Source organism: Plectropomus leopardus, chromosome 18, assembly GCF_026936395.1.
Source record: "Plectropomus leopardus strain MGB_pleo_1.0 chromosome 18, ASM2693639v1, whole genome shotgun sequence".
Taxonomy (NCBI): Eukaryota; Metazoa; Chordata; class Actinopteri; order Perciformes; family Serranidae; genus Plectropomus; species Plectropomus leopardus.
Genome location: NC_142193.1, coordinates 28,253,768 through 28,277,493, shown reverse-complemented (window position 1 = coordinate 28,277,493; position 23,726 = coordinate 28,253,768). Strand labels below are relative to the sequence as shown.

General features: G+C 39.2%; 3 protein-coding genes across 5 annotated transcripts in view; 2 read left to right on the top strand and 1 right to left on the bottom strand.

Moving 5' to 3' along the window:
- The window catches only part of grin2ba (glutamate receptor, ionotropic, N-methyl D-aspartate 2B, genome duplicate a), a 187,568-nt gene extending 176,703 nt beyond the window's left edge, over positions 1 to 10,865 (bottom strand). The window contains exons 1-2 of one of the 3 annotated variants that reach the window (XM_088069433.1): positions 10,503 to 10,865; positions 9,231 to 9,397 (exon numbers count right to left, since the gene is read on the bottom strand). The gene's annotated coding sequence lies outside the window, so the exon portion shown is untranslated. Of the gene's footprint in view, positions 1 to 3,793; positions 6,420 to 9,230; positions 9,398 to 10,502 lie in introns of those variants that run through there. The other 2 variants (XM_088069432.1, XM_088069434.1) reach the window with 2 other exon arrangements.
- fmc1 (formation of mitochondrial complex V assembly factor 1) lies at positions 10,801 to 13,064 on the top strand. The gene is made up of 2 exons (XM_042505631.2): positions 10,801 to 10,973; positions 12,449 to 13,064. Exons 1-2 carry the CDS (start codon positions 10,845 to 10,847, stop codon positions 12,650 to 12,652), a joined length of 333 nt encoding a protein of 110 aa, XP_042361565.1. The 5' UTR covers positions 10,801 to 10,844; the 3' UTR covers positions 12,653 to 13,064.
- A 1,311-nt stretch (positions 13,065 to 14,375) lies between these two features.
- LOC121957304 (heme-binding protein 1-like) lies at positions 14,376 to 23,600 on the top strand. Its single transcript, XM_042505874.2, has 4 exons — positions 14,376 to 15,141; positions 20,008 to 20,146; positions 20,876 to 21,056; positions 21,658 to 23,600. The coding sequence occupies exons 1-4, from the start codon at positions 15,064 to 15,066 to the stop codon at positions 21,833 to 21,835; spliced, it is 576 nt and encodes a 191-aa protein (XP_042361808.1). The 5' UTR covers positions 14,376 to 15,063; the 3' UTR covers positions 21,836 to 23,600.
- Positions 23,601 to 23,726: the final 126 nt, after the last annotated feature.

Here is a 23,726-nt window from a genome sequence, read left to right as displayed (position 1 = left end):
TCAGAGCCAGACGAAGGAGCTGTATTGTCGTCTCATTAGGTAACACATGGGGAGAAGGAGAGACAGGGAGAGAATCAGTAGGAAGAGGGGATAGGATTATGAATCTCCTTAGCCCCTGCTGTCTCCTCTCCTGGCCTGTTTATCAATGACGACTGCAAACACGGTGCCTAAGAAATCTCTTAAGCTCTGTTTGGAGACTTTTGGCAGACTTCTTTTTTCCACGTAAGCTTCTGGCATCAGGCTGTTTTCAAACACTAAAAATTGACAGGAAGTTTGAAATACGGGGCCCCGGTTACCAAATACAGCTGATTTATCGTTCCATAACATCTGGTGGCCATATTTACACAAACATTATTCATTTGGAATTAGGTTTACAGTAAACAACAAACTGTAAAACACTGTTGACGATGCCACTTTTGGCAGGAACGTTAACTCTTTGAAACCTGGAACAACATCAGGTTTTGGTTGTTTTTTGGGTTTGTTTTTCTTTTGCTGCATTCAAACGCCTTTCACAAGCATTTAAACCTTCGAAATTTGAGCTAACTGGTTTGATTTCTTTTGAAAGCCTGGCAAGGAGTAATGTGGAAAGAGATTTCCCACATTTTTGACAAAATTAGGAAGGAATTGACAGGAAAATGACCTGAAAATTGTTTTTTTTAAAAGAGAGAAAGTATTTGTTAAAAAAAAGATAAAGTTAATATTTTTTTAAATAAGGAAAATGTCCAGAAAACTATATTTGTAATTTTATGAACTTTTGTCTTTTTTTATTTATTTATTATTTTGCTAAATTTCAGGTACTTCTCTTGTAACTTGTGACTTTTTCTCTTGTTTTTCACAGAAATCGAGCCAATTTGCTCAGGTTTCAAAGGGTTGATTTAGCAAAACATGACAACACTTTCTGGGGTAATTCATCTGGAAAAAGCTCACAAAATACATTCGCGTCTTTCTTGTCAATGACAAAAGTGTTCATGATCTCAAATATAATCCAGAATTTGACAAAAAGCTGTGTCCCGCCATCATATCATCTCCACATTTGCATGAAAGTGATGCTCAGCCACACAGCGATTGCTCACTCTACCACCGAGCCACGCTCGAATGCATCGGTTCAAACCCAAACCTTTGCAAAACAATAATCAGATCAGCTGTATCAACTACAGTCCTCCAGCTGAGTGGGACATAACGTTCACATCAGCGCCCATTGTGCTTTTACCTCCCTCTTCTACATTGTCTGTGAGTACGACAGCAGAAAGTGAGTTTCACTGGGTCATAAAAACACTATTTTTGTGAACATTATAGTAAAAAGGCAGCAGCGTATCAAAGGCCACGTTCATTTTACACAAAATGATTCATTTAGAATTAGGTTTACAGTAAAGACCAAACCATAAAACACTAACTACGACGTCACTTTTGCCTGGAGCGTTAATTTAACAAAATGCAATGCAATCTTGCAAAATATAATCTCATCTTTCTTGTCAGTGAGAAAAAGTGATCATATACAAATGCAAACTTTGCAAAAAAGCTGTGTCCCGTCATCATATCATCTCCACATTTGCATGAAAGTGATGCTCAGCCACACGGCGATTGCTAACTCTACCACCGAGCCACGCTCGTAAGCATCGGTTCAAACTCAATCCTTTGCAAAACAATGATCAGATCAGCTGTATCAACTACAGTCCTCCAGCTGAGTGGGACATAACGTTCACATCAGCGCCCATTGTGCTTTTATCTCCCTCTACTACATTGTCTAGGAGTCCAACAGCAGGAAGTGAGTTTCACTGGATCATAAAAACACTATTTTTGTGATCATTATAGTAAAAAAGGCGGCGGTGAGCCACGTGTAAGAGGCAGCACCTGCCACGTCCATTTTGCAGCTGTGACAGCTTTGACACACTACCTGAGCTTAAGTGCCCATCTGTAGATAGGCTACGGGGGTCACATGTGTGCCAAGAGCGCGGAGCAGAATGGGTAATGGTTCCCGGGTTATGAGAGCAAGTCCCAGGTGGGTTTTACGGGTACGCAGCCCTAACCTTGACTGCGCAGCGTGCACACACACACATACATGCTGCATAAATCCAAACTGCTGTCAGCCAAATGATGGGAAAGTTAATCAGAGAAAAGGGGTCAATCGTCGATGCACCTATGATGGATAGATGTGTGATCGAGTGTGTGTGTGTGTGTGTGTGTGTGTGTGTGAGAGAGAGAGAGAGAGAGAGAGACAGAGTGGGTGTGAGTTGCATTTTGCTGCAAGATTTCATTCCAACACACTCCACTAGGAGAGTCATTCTCCCGCCGTGGAGCACTTTGTGTGGCGTTGAAATAACAGCAGATAAAAATAATTGCTTTGTGAAAAGGGCAATGCAGTGTGTCTCTTCATGTAGATTACTTTATTGATCTGCCTATATATTCCTCTCATGCAAGCACACACACACACACACACACACACACACACACACACTCCTCAGCTTTAAGAGAGAGCGTGAAGCAGCACTGAGCAGATTTGATGACAGAAGTGGCCGTCAGGTGGAGTGTGGCTAATGAGGAGAAAACCAAGTGTGGAGATTCATTTGTGTGGTACATTTCTGCACGATCAGATATGACCATGTGATTTTATTTGAATATCAGAAAGACAATTAACACTTTGAAATCTGGATGGAAATCAGTATTTTTTGTGCTTCATTAGGGCGCCTTTCACAAGTGTTTTACCTCTGAAACTTGAGCAAAGAGGTTCAATTCTCTTCAGAAACATGGGAAAAAAGAAGGGATACGTGATAATATCAGCATATCATCAGTATCAGCAGATATCGTCTTTAAAATTTTAAATTAAACATTGCAATCGGCCAAGATGCCTAATTCTGCCGATATCACAAACTGATTTTTTTGTGAAAAGTTAACAAAACACAAGAGCGTTTGGTGCATCTGCAGTGGACACAACACAACCCTAAGATGAAGTTGTTTTTTTTTATAATTTTGCACAGTGAATAAATATTACATACATTGAAAGTGATTGTATTTCATGTCTCCAACTGTTGGCGGCCACCATGTTAAGAGTATGCATGACATGATGTGTAATTCCACTACAGAAGACACTTGATGAGCACGAAAATTTGGTGGGGAAAAAAGTGAACATATCAATATCGTTTTCTGTTATCAGCCAAATAAGTTGTTTTTCTATAGTGGCATATGTGATATCAGGTAAAACTCCCAAACCGTTCATCCCAAGAAAAAATGAGCAAATGCAAAAAAATTGGTAAAAGGTGACAAGAAAACAACCCTCAGTTAGTTTTAAAGAGAGAGACATAGAGAAAGAGCATAAGAAAATAATAGAAAACTATGGAAAAATTAAAGAAAAATGTCCAAAAACTATATTTATTATTATTAGAATTCTATATTCAAAATATGCTGCAGAATTTTTATTATTTTTATTTTTAGTACTTTTTTTCAGGTAGTTTCCTTGTTTGTTTTGAATATTCTTTTTTCGGTTTTTAGGCAATTTTCTTGTAACTTTTTGTTAATTTTGTAATTTTGTTTATTTCTAGAAGAAATGCTCAAGTTTCAGAGGGTTAAAGGCTCATGGGGGGTAAAAAGGATAAATGGCAAAGTGTTTGGAAAATTACTCATCTCTGATAATCCCCAAATAAATCCATTTAAATCACGTGTATGCACACCTACACACACACACACGCATGCAAAAATACTGGCTTAATGACAAAAAATATCAAGATGAATATCCATTAATCATCATCCGAAACATGCAACAGCAATAGCATGTATGGATTCAAAGCACTGTACTCACCTATTTAACCCTTAACATTAAGAAATATTAACTAATGGATTTTGTAGGCTGGAGAAATGGCAAGAATCATGGCTATTACATCGACTAATAGACAAAGATGTTGCTTGAGTCTTTAATCCGCGTCAGTGAAATCCCATTAAGATTCAATAGTCGAAAAAGAAATATTGAAATCAGCTTCAGTCCATTACAAAAAAAAGTCACAAAAAGAGTCCAGAATTTAGGACAGTTTTAATAACTGTTAATTATTTTTTTCATTTGGATTCAAATCCGGGATTTAAAGGGTAATTCCACAGGAAAACAGCTATATCCAGAGTGCCTTTATCATGGTGACGGCTGCTCAAAAGTTCCCATAATCTTCGTGTAATGAAGAGGAGAGGCGTTTAAATCTCCTTCGGGTAAAAAGTGGAAATATAACAAAAAAAGGAGATGGACAAGGAAATGAGTTGTGTGGTTTGCTTCACTTTGCTATGCATCTGTCTACTGCTGTGCCTCGCTGTCGCTCACACACACACCACACACAGGCACACACACGCCAAATTATTCTGTTACTTTGCAGTCAATCTTTCGAGCCATCCTATCTTCGATTATTCAGGAATAATCTGCCCCTCGTGTTTCAATAAATGGCAGCAGCCGAGGTGATGAATTGCAAAAATTACGTCACCAAAATGCAAAATAAACAGCGACTCCTCTCTGATGCAAGCGAGTCAATGACGTGTGAGCGGTAGGACATGACACTTTTTGGACGGCGAATGAAAAGACAAAATGGAACAACAAATAAATCAATGAGTGGATCGATTCAGATGGGGGAGGGAGGGTGCGAGTGATGGAGACAAAAAATAATAATAATAAAAAGATTAAAAGCAGAGTGAGGGTGAAGCAAAGTGAGTGGAAAAAAGTGTAAATTATGGCAGAAGGGGAAAAAAAAGAAGGGGGAGAAAAAATTCCTCCGGATGATAAAAGCCAGTAATTTTCTAGTCCATTCTCTTTGAGTGCTTATGTGTGTCTGTCTGCGAGGATGAGAGTTCAGAAAGATAGAGGACAGAGAGAGAGAGGGAGAGAGAGAGAGAGGAAAAGAGGGCAGAGAAAAAGGAGGCGAGAGGAGTGTATAAACACAAATGACACCCCGACAGAACGGACGAGCGCTGGCTTACAAATGCACTTTGCAACAACGGTGCATCGTGAATTAGGCCTTTGCACACTTTGACCTTCACCTGATAAAACTTGAACGCAGGAATGTTGCATGAACAAAAAGGGACACGTGAGGGCGTGGGATTGTTTTTTTGTTTTTTTAATGGAAGGACAGACTTTTGTGCAACAACATGGAAATGAGGTGGTCACAAAAAAAAGATGTGGTTTGGAGAAGGTGCTTGCTTAATGAGTCACTTTGAGAACACAAAAAAGTGAGAAAACACACATTATTGTATGCAGAGTGACGTGAAGATGACACGGCATGAGGCAAAAATCAGCTGAGCGCCAGATGGGAGGGGAGACATGGTTAACGCTAGGCCAGTGTGTGTGTGTGTGTGTGTGTGTGTGTGTGTGTGTGTGTGTGTGTGGGTGTGTGTGTGTGTGTGTGTGTGTGTGTGTGTGTGTGTGTGTGTGTGTGTGTGTGTGTGATGTATGTGCACCCCCACACAAAACACCTTGCATACACAGAAAAAGGAACAAAGACTTTGAGACAGACACTAAACACTAAATTAGACCTACCTATGGTTAGAATTAAGAATCGCCCAAAAAAGATGCATAGGATGGAAGGAGGAAAAAAGAGAAGGGGGGAATAGGAAATAGGTACAAAAGTGAAAAAGGCATAAATAGAAAATACAAGCAAGCCAATTAAAATGTCTCTATGAGAGGTTTTTTTGTTAAATTAAAACAGTGGTGAAGTCAAAAAAGTAGCCAAAGTTATGGACAGTGAGTGGGGAGGAGGAGGGGGAGGAGGAGGAGGGAGGAGGAGGAGGGAGGCGGTGGAGGGAGGAGGGAGCGTGGGCTGCACAAGGATAGAAAGGGCTGGAAGTGATCGCGATGGAGAGGGACGCAAGAATGAATGAACAAAAAAAAAAGAGAATAAAAGGGGGGCAAAAAAAATCCCCCTCCTCTTTCTCTTTCTCTTTTTCTCTGTCTCTCTGCCTCTCTCTCTGCCTCCTTGTCTGGCTCATAAATAGAAGAAATTGTTGACCAGGTAAATGGCGAAATAGATGAGAAGACAGAGGACCGAGAGAGCAAGCAAATGAAAAGGTAAAGCACCTCCCAGCAGCGCGATGAGGAAAAAAAAGAACAAAAAACGAAAGATAAAAGCAAATACTCCAGTGGCCTCCGTTGTCTCCAGTCTATATGTGGAAGGGGGGATTGGCTGTTGCCAGTTGTTCCCCTTCCCCGGCTGCCTTCTGCTTTCTTCTGTCTCTCCTCCTCCCAAAAAAGACTTCCCATCCAGATGACACAAAAAAAACAGCAGACACAGATGTCCTTTTCCTCCCTCTCTCAACTCTGGTCTGATCTCTCGTGCCACCACTCACACAGGTTAGACATTGTTGCAGCAGCAACGCACAGTATCACCAATATTGCTCAGTGGGAGGAAAAAAAGGGGGCTGCTGCTGCTAGTCAAGCACTGCCTGCCTCATGAGGAAGGATACTGAGCTGGAATTGCTCTGTCTCCCCTCTCCCGCCCATCCCTGCGAAAAAGATGGGAGGAAGGGAGGTGGGCCCACTCGCTGCATTAGTATTCATTGAAAGAGTGAGAGAGAGAGAGAGAGAGAGAGGGAGGAGATGAGGAGGAGGGGGAGAGGGGTGCCTACCAACAAATGTCGAGGAACCAAACCGGTGTGTGAAACTGATAAGAGACTGGCTCCCCCTAGAGTCAATCATCAATACACAACTTCAAATGACTGGAAACACTGGGAGCGCAGTGCTGGAGAGACCAGTCTGATGACCTGCGACCCAGATCTGTTGCTAAACCTCACAGTTTAAAATCTTTTGCTAAATGCACGGCTTCAGATCTGCAGTGTTGCATCACCTGCATTTATTTTAATCTATTTACAGACAATAGGCCTCATGCAAGAAACATTCTCTTAATTTCTCCTTTATTTTCTCTTAATTTTGCTGGAAAGAGAAAATATGACGCTCTTAACCGTCCAATTTTGATCTTATCCAGGTTATGATGAATCCCACTTGATCATAAGTCTGTTAGCACAGGTAACGCCCACGAAACACCATATAAGGGCAGGTGATGTGCTGTGTGCAAAGACTGGAGATAAGACACCAAAAAAGGCTGTAAGAAGAAGCACTTCTGCAGGAGTGCATTGATGTAGAACTTAAAAAACATTAATGTGAGTTTAGGGAAAAGTATTTAAGTATTAAAAGAAAAGGACGCATGCTCAAAGGTTTGAATAAATCAAAATAAATACAATAATTAAACAGGAAAGCAGCAAGTATATGTGTGTACAGTATATGTGAGAAGCTGAAACTGTGAAATGTTTTTTGCATGAAAAATGACTTACACAATTTCAAAAACAGTTTCCAATTAATTTGTAATTAAGTAATTGTTTTAGCTGCACTTGTATACTTTAATGTGGTTTATGTGCAAAATCTTAAGATATAGGTAAAAGCTGTGAAGTAAAAAGTAACATGTTTGTGTTGTGTAGTCATTTTAAGTCATTCTTATGCAAAAAAACATTTCATGGTTGCAAATTCACACACACACACACACACACACACACACACACACACACACACACACACACACACACACACGAGAGCTTGCTGCTTTTCCTTTTTATTATTTTATTTTTATTTTTTAATTTATTTAATTCATTTAATCTTTTATGCACATGTACTTTACTTTTAACACTTTAATACATTTCACATTATTTTTACTTTGTTAGTAAAAGCATTGAATTCAATGCTTTTACTAACAGAGTATGTTCACAGTTTGGTATTAGTACTTTTACTTAAGTAAAGGATCTGTATACACCCTCCAACTCTGCTGCTGAAAATTAAGAGAAATTTAAGGGAATGTTGCATGAGACCACAATTCAGCACACAAAGTCAAACGTAAAGGACGGCGTTTATCGTGTTTCTGTGACAAAACACCGTTACCTTTTACACTTTGTGCACTCTGCCTGCATAAAATCGGACAAAGCATTAAAGGAATCTCAGCTCACGTCTGCGGCGTTGCGAAAACACACTGATCCTTTCCTCTGCATTTTGCCCTCGGCTAAACTCAGTGTTGCTATGGTGACAGATGACCACTCTCGAGTGTCCAAATCAAAAGCTAGTAGCACACAAAGATAGCATCCTTCAAAAGGTGAAGACTGCAGTGCATCTCCACACTAGTCGTGTCTCTGCCTAAATATTTCTGCAGACGAGACGCTACACTGTGTACCCTAGGCCTAATTGAGGCTTATACTCAACAGAGCATGAGGTGACTCTTTTGTTTTATTCTCTTCGGGGAATAAGTCGTTTTTCATGTTATTCCCACAGTTAAGAAGACAGTGCATGTGTAGTTTGGTTCTTACTATGTTGCAGTTGTTATTTATAGTATAGTGAGGAAAGAGAGGCTGGCAGATCCGTCTCCTCTGTTAACTCTTTTATCTGACAGTAATCGCTTAAAAAGTGCAATGTGTAGGATTTAAGGGGATATATTAGCAGAAATGGAACAAAATATGAGCGTATAATCAGCTGAAAATAAAAATTGTTGTGTTTTTGTTACCTCAGAATGAGACGTTTATATCTATATAGGGCGAGTGCTTGTCTATAGAGATTGCCATGTCGCACCGTCATGTTTCTACAGTAGCCCAGAATGGACAAACCAACGCAGGTTCTAGATGTAGGCGTTGGAAAAACTGCTTTTTTCAGTGTTTTTATCCATTTAAAATCACCACGTCAGTTTGTTCTGGAGACCTCCTGAATGTCTGAAAGTTACCAGAGAGAATTTTGGGAACATAAATAAGCAGGTGCTGGGCCAGCAAACCATCTCCGACATGTCAAACAGCGTCGTAAAAAACACTGATGTGCACGCCAGATGATCTGACAAATAGAAAAATTATTAATATACAAAGGATTCTGCAGCAAAAAGCTGCAGCCCCCGAGTATAAACCAGTGAGGAGACAGGGGGAAGACTGTATTTAAAATGGGAAAAAAAACGTTGGGGTTGCAGTCGGAAAATGAAAGATTTAATAAACAATGGTCCCTGTATTAACAGGAAATGCCAGAAATTCTTTTTTTCTTTTTTTTCCTTTTTTTCCCTTGCTTTTTTCTTGCTGTTTTGATTTTGTTTTAAACTTTTGTTTAAATATTATCATTATTATTCATTTATTTATTATTACTGTTCTGTCACTTTGAACATTTTATGTAATTCCTGCTTTTTTTTAACGTTTTTTACATTTTTGAAATGCCTGGGTTTCCTTCCTGTTCGTCCTGTTGGTTCCATTAAAAAAATTACCTTACAGTGAAGTTGAAGGTTGAATCCATGTGAATGAGGCTTCGAAGGGCAAACAGATGATGCAGCTTTCTTCTCTCTTGTCTGCACCTGGATGGACCCGCCCAAAAAGGAGGCAGCACTGTGGTAAAGCTTGACTTTTCCCAAAGTGTCCGGCATCATCTTTGAACCTGAATTTAAAAACATTCAACACACAGTCAATAAATCCAGAAAAAAATACTACACTGTGGAGATAAATGTCTCAGATAGCCTTGTTTTTAATGAAGGCTAGTTGCTGAGCTTACATGCTTTATAAATTGCATACTTTTGCACCAGAAGTTTAAGAAAATGGTCATATCGACATTAAACCGAGCTCAGCTATGTCAAGGACACACAGTCTTGACAAAGAAGAGATCTTATGTTGAATTTCCATTTCCTCTTTGGCCATTTCAACTCTTTAAAAACTTTAATAGTAGCTAAGGAGATAGAAAATATCATTTGTCTGATTATTCACCCTAAGGTCGTCTTCAGAGTCAAAAATGAACCTCCACTTCTTTTAACAGAATATAAACCCCCCTAAATGATCATTTCAACTTGAAATTTGATGACTTTTCCTAGAATGACAAAGTTCAAAGACTTTGTTCATATTTCCATGAAAGCTGTACACCAACAGTGTAAAAAATTTTGTCTTAGGGGTCATGTTTTACCAGTTATGAAATCACTTTTGTACCACAACCCCCCCCCCACCACCACCACCACACACACACACACACACACACACAAATGCATCTGCAAAGTTCATGCACACAAACTTGCACACTGTCCTCATTGTACAGTAGAATATACTGTGTTGCTAAGACTGAATTCAAAACTACTTTTTGCACATTTATTCTACTTTCTTGGGTTATACAAGCAATATATCTGGCTAAAAAATATGTTTATACATATGCAGTACATTTTACATTATTTATAGTAATACTAAACCTCAAATTCAATAAAGAAATAAGTTATGACAGGTATGTTGTCTTAAAAACGAGTTGACTCCACTGACTAAATGCAGTCTTTCTGCACTTTGAAGAGGGCAAACCTAGATATTCACTAAGTTTGTGATGAATGTTTCGTGCGAATTACATTTGGGGTTTAACATTCAATCAAGGTGCTTTATTTTCGGGGTTTAGTGAAGGTGGGTCGTTTTTTTAACTCTTGGGACAATTGATGTATATAAAAAGTTGAGGTAACAAAAAGGTTAAAGTGTTTTTATGACATGTGAACTAGTGACTGTTAGCATGCACTTACCCCGGGCTCGTGCAGCAGCACTAAAACCAGCCACCTTACAGACTCTGGTTAGAAGAAAAGTGAAATTAGTTTGACGAATACTGGAGGACAAAAACACCCAAAAGAGCCTCCGTGACGCTGCACGGCTACATAATCATTTACAGACAGACTGTGTTCATTTTTTAAATCAAATCCACGTTACCTTGAAGCTGTTGCAGGTAAATGTTTGTTTGGGAAGCGGCATCACACTTGTTGTTATTTGGACATATCGCCCCCCTGTGCTCGACATGCAGTAATGTCTGATCGACTGTGCGGTGTTGGATTAATGCTGTCTGGCTTCAATCACAACAACACGGCTCAAAGATGGCGGCGCTGTCATCACCGCTGCGAGTCTGCAGAGGGATACTAAAAGAACTACGAGCCATCCAGGGACCAACTTACAAACGCTCACTCGCCTACAACTATGTGATGGACCAGTTTCGCAAAAATAAGGCGAGTTTCCTACCAAATAGCCTTTCTGCTAACGTTAGCTCAGTGTGCTAACTACCGTTAAACTGCATGCGTGGCTAACGCTAGCTAACATGCTAACTCTCGAATGATAACTTTTTACGAGATAAATTAAAACTGTTTTCGACCTTCAGGTGTTCACAGACGTAGAAAATGAGCGAATATCCGTTATCAAAAATATATTTATGTCACTGATAACTTTAGTAGCATAACAGTTCAGCACAAGGTGAAGTAGAAGGACATGCTAACATTAGCTTAGCATCGCTCAGTGTTGAGGTTCAAAGATAAACTGATGAATTCTCTCAGAAAAACTCAGAGCAAGTTGGTGCGATTTTTTTAAGAAACGTGGAAAAAGGGCAACCAGCAGCTTCGTAGGAAATGGTCCACAAATTTAAAGAAATTTAATTGAATGTAAATTAAAACTATAAAATTAAAATGTAAATAAATATATGAAATTTAAATTATTAATATAAATTTATTATAATTAGTGGAAAAACTCCCTGGCTTTTTAAAAATAATCGTAGGGTAATTTTCGTGTTATTTTATTTATCTTGTTTTTTTGACCTTTCTATGTTCTTTGGGGGGGTTTTTTCACTGTTTGTAAGGACATTTCTTGTTTTTCAACTTGTTTGTTTTGTTTGGGTTTTTCTGAAATTTCAGTTAATTTTTTTGTACCTTCTTTTTTATGTTTTTATGTGTGTGTAATTTTTCTTTTTTTTTATTCTCCCAATGATTTATTTTCTTGTTTTTTAAACTTTGCTTCTCAATTTTTTTCAATTCTTTTCAGGACATTTTTGAATTTCATTTTCATTCTAGTAGGCTTCCAAAACTAGAATTTATATTTGCTATATTATTAATTATTGTTATAAAAAAATGGTGTCCATGTATTGATAAAATATTGCCACATAAAATATCCTAATACTTTCCTGTATTTAGTTTTTCCCCACCCCCGCCATTAAACAATTCATCATCACGTCCATCTGAGTGCCTGTGATTGTTTCAAACCAGAACTCAGTAGAGCTGCGGGTTCAAATGAAGAGTTGTTGTTTTTTTTTTTAAAGCATATAGGCTTAAAGCTTGTATTATTTAAGCTTGGGAGAACACGGCTCACCAGGCTGGTCAAATGCATGTGCAGTCAGTGAAGCAAAATAGCTGCGAGCAACTCTTTCCTGTCAGTGTGTATTTGTCCCAGCTCTGCAATGACCTCAAGGCGCTGTAATGTATATGTGAAACTCTATAGGGTATGTACCAAATGTTTACAATCCATGCGGTTACCACAGATAATGAAGGAAAAGCTGATGATGTGGGCACGTTTGTTTATTTTAAATCGTCTGTTACCACCTGCTAGACCTTGAGGCTTTTCTTTATAAACTTGACTTCATTTTTCTCCATAGTGATGGAATAAAAATGTACATGTTGTCTCCTTTCGCTAACATTTTCTCCCTTCTCTCCTCTGACAGGTTACAGGAGAAAGGTACTGCCGTGCCCAGCAGGAGGCACACCACGACTCACACACATACCTGTGTTTGCTGGCGTCCACCAGGACTCACCTGGCCCTGCACAACCTTTACCACAGCAAGGGGGAGCGCAGCCCGGAGCAAGTAGCCGGCCTGGTGGGGCTCCGGTTGCCCACGCAGCCTGGAGGTAAAGGCTGGGAGAAGTGAGGACACAGGAGGGTGACCTGTTGGAATAAAAATTTTGAGACTCTTCAGAAATGATTTTTCTGTGGCTGATTTATCTGATCACATACAAATCACCACATGAAAAGTCCAAAGGGATAAAGACGGGAGATTGTGCCATCATGGACTCAACTTATTGTTGTTGTGTGGTCTAATAATGGTCAATATGAGGATAATCTGGTCTGAGAGTGTTTGAGGTAACTGTGAAAATATATGATAAAATTGAAAGATGTGTTGTAAAGCTGTAAATATACTGCGACGGCTCATCAACATCTGCTTTTGTCTCTGTTTTTGGAATTTTCCTAACCGTAAAAAAGGCAAAAGCAACTATTCAAATGGACTGTAAGTACATTTTCATTGTGATTCATATGTCCCATTAAAATATGAGTCACTGCTACACTTTGAGAGTTGTTTTTAAAAGAACGAGTTACACATTAGGGGTCAAGAGATTATTGGGGGCCAATATTTTGCATTTTGCAGATTATCTGTATCAGCATTTTAGTTCAATGGAATTAATGAATTAAAAAGTGTGACGAAAGTGTCAGCATGGGAGAAACTTTTACTTTGTAAAACCTCAGGGAGTTATTTAAAAAATATATATAAAAAAAAAACAACTTAGTCCAAAATCTAACTGGCCACAAACTGCAGGAACCCTGCGAACAGGAACACGCTGTATATACATACATATATGTTTGTTGTTGATACTAAATACTGCATCCTCAAAATTTAACAGCTGAATCATGAGCTCTGTGACACAGTAAGGACAAACACTACTCTACTGCAATACACATTCAAGTAAACTCATGAGCACCAAAGGAGACGGTATTACTGGCATAGTAAACAAGTAAGATGAAAAACAAAGAGACAAGTAGATGTAGACTTTCTCTTTTTGGTTGTTTGAGATTTTTTTTAAAAAAGTTATGGCAAATTTTCAGGTTATTTTCTTGTACTTTCCCCTTTATTTCTAACCTCTGGTTCATTTCTTCATGTGTGGTCCAGTAAACTATAACTTATTTTCCAGAATAATTAAATATATCTATTTTATTTTTTTACTGTACTTTTTGGCAAATTTTCAAGTAATTTTCACAGATTTCTTGCTAACCTCTGGGCCATTTCTTTTTGTTACAAATTTGTCTCAAAAGGTTAAATAATTAATTTGATTGTATTTCCATCTTTGCTGAGCAAGTTTTATGTGAAATGAATTAAAAGCTCGTCCAATATAGACACCTGTCCCAGACATAAGCCTGTTGACCTCAGTGATTTCAGCAGATAATATCTTCTTTACAGTGTGTGTACAGCGGCTGCAGCACCAGCTCACCTCCCCTCTCTGTCCACAGCTCTCACACACACAGCACCTCATCTTTTCAGTCCCACTGTTATCCATCCACCCTTTTTCTTTTCATTAAATCTGCCCTTCCTGTTACCTCTTACTCCCCAGCAGTGACTAACATTGCCTTCAGTGTGAATTTAAATAGACTAACCCTAAAGCAAAGCAACGCACAGTGACACAGGGAGTAAGACGCGCGCCCATTCGCTGCCCCAAACACACGCACGCACGCACGCACACACACACACACACACACACACACACACACACACACACACACACACACACACACACACACACACACACACACAGAGCCCGGGAAAGAAAGTCCAATGCATCCTGACAAACCAACGGCTTGTGTCAAAATTTATATTGCGCAAAAAGCTGGATGTAAATGTGCTTCTCCACTCCCCGCTGCTTTACGCATCCCGGAACAGACAGCCGTGACAAACTGAATGAGAGAGAAATCCTAACAAAAGCTGAGTGGCACTGAAGGTTACTCTATTTTGGGGGAAGGGGGTATTTTAGGAAGGTGACTCCCTGCAGATGCTGCAGAGTTAGTTATGCAAGTGAATGATTTTTTTTTTTATTTGAGTGTAATCTGAATCTAATTTCCCACGCTTTGATAAACCGTGGGAAATTAGCCCTATGCTGCAAGCTTGATGCCCCACTTTAAGTGGATTTAAACGTCTATGAGTGAAAGATTGTGACATAAGTGAGCGTCAAGCTGGTAAAAGGAAGAGCGGAGGAGGGCGGAGACACTCCAGCCGTCACGGTGGAGGCTGATTTGCTCATTCCTGGGCTGGCAAAGGGCGAGGAGTCAGCATCTCCAACTTCTGCCTCCGCGAGGGGAAAAGCATCTGTTGAGAGGGCTGTTGGAAGAGGGCGCGCACTCTTTGCACTTTGGAGCATCTGGATACTATTACGTCTTATTATTTTTTTTAGGAGCTGGACGACCACATAAAGGAGCAGTCAGAGAGAAGTAAAGTTGTCCACAAGAAAAGGAAGGACGCACAAAACCAAAAAAAGGAGCAGGAGAGAGGAGAGGTGACCTGTTCGAAGAAGCGACATGTTTGGCATGATCAAAAATTCGCTCTTCGGAAACACCGAGGAGACGGAGTATAAAGTGCTCAGCAGCGAGACCAAGGTAAGCAGCGCGCGGACACCTGTCAGACACAACGTCATCACCACTCTAACGTCTTTTCTGCAAATTCCTCCCAACGCGCGTCTCTCCACGCCTGAATGCGCAAAGGTGCGAGGTTTCTCCTCCTGTTTGCATTAATATTTCATCAGGCGTTTAACCCTTAACTAGGTTATGTTATTTGTTTTTAAATGGTCGTGGGCTTTTTCAGTGCGCATCACAACCTTGTAACCTTGACTGACAGCCTGCCAGTTAATTGCTTGTGACCTATAAGGATGCCCGCTGAGCCGCAGTGAGGGGCGAGGGGGCAGAGCAGCCGGGGGGTCCTCTGCCAATCAGCGAGACAGGGATGAATAAAGATGGTGAGGCTGAGGTTTGTGTGACCTTAAAACAATCACACACACACAGGACTAAAGTCAGGAAGGTTTTAACGGGCTGTGGGACACTGCCTTTTTCCACTATGACATTATAGATGCATGAGTGTGTTATGTTCAGGGGCAAATTTAGGGCCCTATGCATAAAGCAGTCTCTGTGGGCCCCTGCATTTCATTTCTTGATCTATTTCTCTTTTTGTCACAAAGTCTGTTTAAGTGGGTTTCCATTGCAGATTTGTGCAAAAATTAAGGAATATTTTCAAAATGTTGATACTGTCGAAAGGTTGACTCCAAAACAGATTCAGTCCCCATAAACGTCCACGTTAGTCCTTTTGAAAATGGAGCAAATTGGTTTAATTTCTTTCAAAAACATGGGAGGAAGGTGATGAGCAACTTAAGAAATGGCACAAAAATTAGCAAGAAAGTAGAACAAATTTACCTGAAAATAAGCAAAAAAAAAAAAAAAGGAAACAAATATTGAAAATATATCTTAAGAAGATGCTTAAAAAATATCACACAATTTTAAATATATACATAATATACCAAAGAGGCTAAAAAGAGTGCACACAAAGAGCACCTGATCAAACTCAAACCCTACATTTCTTGTGCCATCTGCTGTAACCCTCCAACATGGCAGCTCCAGTTACACTGCGCATGTGTCATACCCCCACAGGGTCAAAGAGCGTGTCCCAGCATCCTTTGAATAGCATTTTTGAAGGGGCGGACTAAACCATTCTGCACCATTATGGGGTGAGAGAGATCTCAGAGAGCTTCCACTATTTGTTTATACAATGTTAAGTCTTTCAAATGATATATTCAGCCGATTCCAACTTAGAAATTAAAAATTGCAAACAAAATCAAACACACTTGTGGCAGACGCTGTTGTGTTACATGACGCGCCACTTGTTTCTGTAATGCCAGCATGCTATCTAAAATCACACACTGGAGCGGCATGATGCCAAAGTCATTTCGTTTTGTGTAAACATGCAAAGGTGGAACTTCGTAGTGGCACTTGGTAGTGGCTCTATAGCCCGATCTCTGAGTAAAAAGGGTTAAAGAGGTAATGCGTGCGTGTGAAACCACAAAGTCCGAGCCAACTGACACCGCCCTGGAAGAGGATGCAGATCAGAGGTGTTTGTGTTTAACCCATGAGCTCAGACATGCGCACACTGATACGCTGACCATTAAAAAGTGGCGTCACAGTGGAAAAAGGATATGTCCTTTCCATGTCACCTCCCCCACCCCTGCCTCTGTTTATATTGTGTTTGCCTATATTAAATGTATGCACACTTTGGATACAATCCAGCAAACCCAGTGATGTGTGTTTTTAACCGAGGCAATGCCCAACAGCCATTTCGAGGTTCTTCTCTGTTGACCCCAAGTGCACTACTGTAAATGTGCACATGGCCATGTAATGTCACGCTCGACATGCATTTTTCAATCTGCATTGTGTGTGTTGATCTCTGAATGGCTGGCTGAACTGTTGACGAGGACACAAAGCAGCACAAACTGAGAGTCCAAATGACCAGACAATCACATGACCCAAAGTGACACATTTACCCCCCCCCCCAACACACACACACACACTGGGAGGCAGATCTGTTCTGACATTGCATACTAACATCTATTGTCTATTGGAGCTAAAATTCAAGAAAAAGTCAGTTTAAGCCAGCAGGAAAATGACTATCTTGAAAATACATTTCACTGCAGAACTCGTCAAGAAAATGTCAACAATTTATGGCTAAAAAAAAAAGCCGACAGATCACGCAAATGCAGGATGATGTCAAAGGTAACTACGGTCCCCACACTTCTTCTAAGTGATCATTAAGCAGCCTTGCATTGCCAGAAATCATCAAATCTCTGGACCTGACTGACTCGTTTAAACAGCCGGTACTGAAATCAGAGCTCGTCACCTGATCCGTGAAGCACCCACCTGACTCTGACACCCAACACTCTTAATTAAAACTGACACAGAATACAGAGGAGCTGGCAGGGCATTCACACGTACCTATGCACACACACACATTCACACCAGAATAAGCACCGACATATGCATGGAGTTTGGCTGCAAGTTTTCTAATGAATGCACAAGATTATTTTAGCAGTGCTTGAAATGACACGGCCATGTAACACTCACAGCATTGATAATACCGTTTGTGCGCTCTCCTCAGGCACAGAGTAATTATCACTGTAGCCTGTAAACTGGCATAAGACAGCAGCTAAACACACACAGCCACAGAGACGTAATGGACAAATTAATTGCACTGCAAACTGAAGTCAAGCTCTGCTTTGTCGGTATGCCACCTTGTACACAATGTTAATGGTGGTCCCGCTGACAAGCCACGCAGAGCAGAACCACTGTAATTAGCAAGCAGGAGCTTCTGTACCTGTCACAAGTTCGAATGCCGTGATAACATGGTGTTATCTCGTATGTGCTGAGGAATGAACGCCTCTGAGCGCATGTAAATGCAGCTTATTTAAATGTGTGATATTGACAATAAAAATTAAGCTTGTATCTATACATGAAAAAATATGGTTTAGGAGTTTAGCATTTGAAACCTGAACAAATTGTCATGATTTCTTCCAATAACATAGGAATAGGCAATGAACAATTTAAGAATAAATGATCCAAAAAAGAGCAAGAAATTTGTAAAAATGAATAAATAAATAGACATGAAAATTACCTAAAAAATAAGGTTCAAGGTTAATTTTTTCACTGTGTACACGTTGACACATGAAAAGAATAAAACTTGTGACTCATGTTCAACAGTGTATACTTAAGTGACATTGTTTCTAAATAATAAATAAATAAAACTGGAAATAATTTAACACCTGAGATTTATATCTAAATAACTAAAAAACAACAGCCAAAATATCATATGATTGGAAAACAGACCAATAGACAGAAATAAGGTTGAAGACATATCATTTTCATGATATTTTGAGATTTGAGTTTTCATTCAGGGAATAGAAAACATACTTAAGAATCCCATACAAGCATATAAAGTGGAAATGATGCATGGTGTGTATTTCCGTTGATGTCATTTTTTGTTGCTTTTTTCATTTGGGGAAAATTTCATCTGAAAAATAATAAATTGTCTACAGGCCTTTCATAACTAATTTTAGTAGATCATAATGTTCCAGAAATAATTGAGGAGTATCAGATTAATCAAAATATCACTGTCATTTTGAGAACATTTTACACCGATATAATGATAATAGCACTTAAATGGAGAAGGAGCAATGAACTTTTAATTCTTAAGAATATCTATACACTGGAATTGGAATATGAAAAAAAAGATTAAATTTTGGTGAATAAATAAAACATAAAGTAAACAAAACTATACAACCAAAACAATAAATAAAAATGACGCTCTAACAAAATCTACATTTAAATGAAGGACGGGCAATAAACTATTTATTCTCAAGAATAAACCGGAATATGAAATAATCAAAAGATAAATAAAATAAAACCACACAACCCAAAAAATAAGTAAAACCTCTCACAAAAACTGTACTTAAATAAATAAATATTAAATATTTGGCAGAGGGGTACAGATTGATTACTTAACAGGATTTAATCTGGCATTATTTTGGCTAAAATGTCACTGAACAAACACACATGTAAACAAAAGGACTATACGATACATGGTTATGACCTGGATTATTGACCTCAATAAGTCAATAACGTGACAGACTCAACAGTATATATAACAGCAGCCTCTTATAGATAGATGTTAAACACTGTAATCATAATGACACGAGAGTCCGATGCTCAAAAAACATCAAACAAACAAACACGGAGCTACAGGCTACACACCATAATCACATTAGTGGAACGAGCTGCTGTATCCGAGACTACAGTGGCCAGAATCCTTCAAAACCTATTAAAGTTATTGCTCAGCAGCATAGTCGAGTAGCCGTGCTCCACATTAGCCCCACTTAATCATATTTAATACAAAACTGTTGCATCATATTGACGCTGTGTGTCTGTGGGGGGGCAGTTGTGTGTGTGAGTTATGTAACAGGACATCTCTCGCCCATTATTCTCTGTGGGCTGACTGAACCCCGCAGAGCAGAAGAGGAGACTAAATCAAATCAGTGTAGATACGTTTCATCTGCATCTCGTTATTTGGCCGCCCACATCGGTTTCACACACCCACATGTCACACAAACGCACACTTGAGTGCTCTGAGTGTTAACCCCCTCCCCGCCCCCCCTCGCCAGTTCAGGGCTTTCGTCCTCAGGAGCAGATTGTCAACATCAGTGTGTCAGAGGTGAATCACATCTGAGCTTAACCTCTCCCATGCTGCATCCCCCAGGACTGGCTCTGTGTGTGTGTGTGTGTGTGTGTGTGTGTGTGTGTGTGTGTGTGTGTGTGTGTGTGTGTGTGTGTGTGTGTGTGTGTGTGTGCATTAAAGCAATTTCTACATTTGTGGTCGGCCCTCTGATGCCTAAAATCGCCCCCCTGGATATCCTTTTTTTTTTCTTCCTTCAGGATGGAGTTAGCTTTGAGGTACGGCGGTACGATGGTGCCAAATACGCTGTCGTGTCCTCTGAGGGACGAACTTTTGACCAAGTGACGGGGGAGTTAGTGAGGAAGCTGCTCATGTACATCGGCGGGAGCAATGAACAAAGTAAGCCAATCAAAGTTTTTTTTCCCTTTTTTTTTTCAGGTGTTTGTTTGTGTAATACTCATTCCTTGTTTCTACAGGTGAGAAAAAGTACCTTAGAAAAATTACTATTATTATTAAAAATTGTATAATTTTTTTCCCCACCTGTTTCACAGATTATTTCTTTTGAGAAACTTAAATAGATTATCCTGGCAAAAACATTTTTCACCTGTTCATAAGTCATAAACACAGGAGAGAAAACAATTTAGATCAAACTTTTTCCTTTTTCTTGTTCTCACTTGCCTCTCAGGGCTTCCGTACCTTATTTAGGCTGAGTATATTTTTTAAAAATCATATTCCTTGTTTTATTTCTTACGATCAACATATACTACAATTTGTCTTCATCCTCATTTCAAATGAAAAATCTGATGTTAGAGAATAAGCTGACATAAAATGACGTTGCTTTATATATTATCTCTATATTTGAATAATGCTCAGACACGAATGTCCTCTGAGGTCATGTTTCTCCGCTTTAACCTCAGCCGGCCTCGCTGCAGAATCATCTTTTAATTTGTTTGCTGGTCATGACGGTGCAGTTTACATGGTCTGTTTTTGGGATCTGCATAATGATATTATGTCCTCTACTGAGAACCGCACAAAGCCTGACCTTTAGATTTGGGTAGTTTGCTTTAGGGGGTATGATGGAGTTTCTCGTTTTAAACTCACTCTGTGTTTCACTCTTTACCCTCTAAGACGAGGCCATGGGCACAGCGGCTCCCATCATCATCACAGTGTACCCGCGCAACGACGGTGTTATGTCTCGCCGTTTGGTGGTCGCCATCCGCATCCCAACCAACTACCAGATCAGCCCCCCGACGCCCTCTGACAGTGCCATCAAGATCGAGGAGCGGCCCGGCATGACTGTCTACGCTCTGTACGTGTCATTTGAAGTGTTTTATACAAGGAGCACGACGTAAAGGTTGAGGTGACGGCTCCAAAACTGCGGAACAATTTATCACTTCATATTAGATCAGCTCAGACTCTGGAGGTTTTTAAGTCTTTGCTCAAGACCCACTTCCTCTCGTTGGCCTTTGACTTATTTTGATTTTGCCGTTCATCCCTCGTATTTGTTTCTGATTAATTGTTTTGGTATGTTTGTTTTTACTTTAAGGACTGACTGATTTAAGGACTGAGTAGGTAAAGGTAAATATTAAAACAAGTAGAACTGTTTGGTAAGTTGAAAAAAGTATTTTACTTTACTGTAATGCAACCTTTAAAATCAGCAAAAACACCATTTATTCCTTATTATACAACAATATGCAATATCTAAGAAAATGTATAGTCTCATATCACGGTAGGATAAAATATCTTACTTCTCCACTGTTTATTATTTGGCCAAATTGAGGACACTTATGTACTAGTAGATATTTCTCAATCAAAAAATCAAAAATAAATATTCTCCCTCTCACCTGTAGTGCTATCTATTGATCTAATCAAATTTTAAAAATGTGCGTTTTTTTTGTTGTTTTTCACAGGCAGTTTGGAGGCTTCGCCGGGGAGAGCGAGTACCGAGCAGAGGCCTTGCGTTTGACGCGCACCCTGGGTGAGACGGCCCCCTTTCAGCGCAAGCAGTACTTCTGCTGCAGCTACGACCCGCCACTCAAGCCTTACGGACGCCGCAACGAGGTTTGGTTCCTACAGGAGGAGCCGTAGAAGCCGCTGGATCCGATCTGAGTCAAATCTCATGCTGAATCCTTTATTCTACTTTAACTGCCCTCTCATTGCAGACAGTCCTGTAGCTCTAACAGTGTTGGATTGGTAAGAGCAATATGGTGACCTGACAGACCTTTGAGCCCAAATGGACAGATAGAGATTACCCATGTTGCCTTTACCCATCTGGTCTTCTGCTCGTCACTCAGTAACAGTAGCTACACTGAATTTAGGCGTTCAAGCAGCAGGACAATTTAAAATTCAACAGGAGCATTGTCCAATTAACATTTTTCTTTGTTTTTGTTTCTAATTTAAAATCTCCTGTAGCTCTGATGAAAGTGATTAACCCTTTGAAACCTGAGCATATTGGCTGGATTTCTTTCAAAAACATGGGAAGAAAGCAATGAGCAATTTAACAAGAGATGGCCCGAAATTAGCAAGACATTAGTCAAAAATTACGTGATCGTTATCTGAAAATAAGCGGAAAACATCAGCCAAAAAATTAGTAATTAATTACAAGAAAATTGTCTGAAAAGCAAAACACATTAGGAAGAAATTAGTAAAAAAAAATAAAATTACAGGAACATTATCTGAAAATAATAGGGGAAAAAACAAGAAATTAAAAAAAGTTACACGAAAATGACTAAAGTAAGTAGTAGTAAAGTAAAAAGAACAAAACTAAATAACCTTAAAGTGCTAAAACATTTTTTTGTATCATACTTTTCAATATAAAGTTATAGGAATTATAAACATGCTTTTCTGGCCTTTTTTCCATATTTTTTATAATATATAAAAATTCCCCACGGCAAATTTTCAGACCATTTCCTTGCCATCTTTTACTTACTTTATTTATTTATTTATTCTGCGATGGTCATTGCCAAGTTGCTCATTATCTATTCTTCCATGTTTTCAAATGACATCAATCCAGTTTTCTCACGTGTCAGAGGTTTAAATTCTCTTAAAAGGCTTCTAAATACATGAAAACTGATGCCGAACACTGAAACAATCTAGATTCATAAATAGCACTACAGATATTTTTTTCAATTTTGGCTTAATTCTCTCTTTAATGGCCTCTAGACAAATGCTGTGTTACAAAGTGAAAGTATTTCTTGTAGACCTATGAAATGTTTCATACATAATTTTAATGAATTTAATTTCAATGCTCAGATGTCTAAAGTAAGGGGAAGATAAACTTTTACGCCTCAGCCAGATGTTTAGAGGTGTGAAACAGAGTGAATAATCTAATATAATCTGTATTTAAATAAAACTGAATTGATTTATTTCTTTTAGAATGATATATTTGGTCCCTGTAGAGCTTTAATCTCCCTAATGAACACACTGTAGAGCTTTTTTTTAATCTAGTTTACACGGCTACAGAGAAATGTATAGAGTTAATATTAAATACATGGTAGTAAAAAGCACACTTTCTTTTCCTGATTTAGGAACTGTAAAGAAACAGGAGTCGAGCCATAAAGTAGAACTAGTCTTTATGAATTACTGGGTGTACAGCTGAGTGGAAATTAGTTAGCTAGCTAGAAGTGGTGTTGTTATAATAAATTCTGTGATTATCTGTTGATCCAGGAAGCGTCTGTGTGCAGTTTGTGTTGTAGTGCATGATGACGATGATGCCATCTTTATTTATTTAGGCTCTTGAAACTGTGCTATGTGAAACATCTGTACTGTGTGATTTCCTGTGACGGGTGAATATTATGTTCAGGTTTGATAGTGTTTCATAATATATTAAATATCATTATTCAGTAAGACTGTGGATGATTCTACTTGTCTTATTTCTATAGTTTGTGAAACACTGTCAGGATGGTAACAGTCACAAAAGTTCACGAAATCTGTTGTACCAGGGCCGTAAACTATCGGGCCAACATTTTGGGGTGCCACA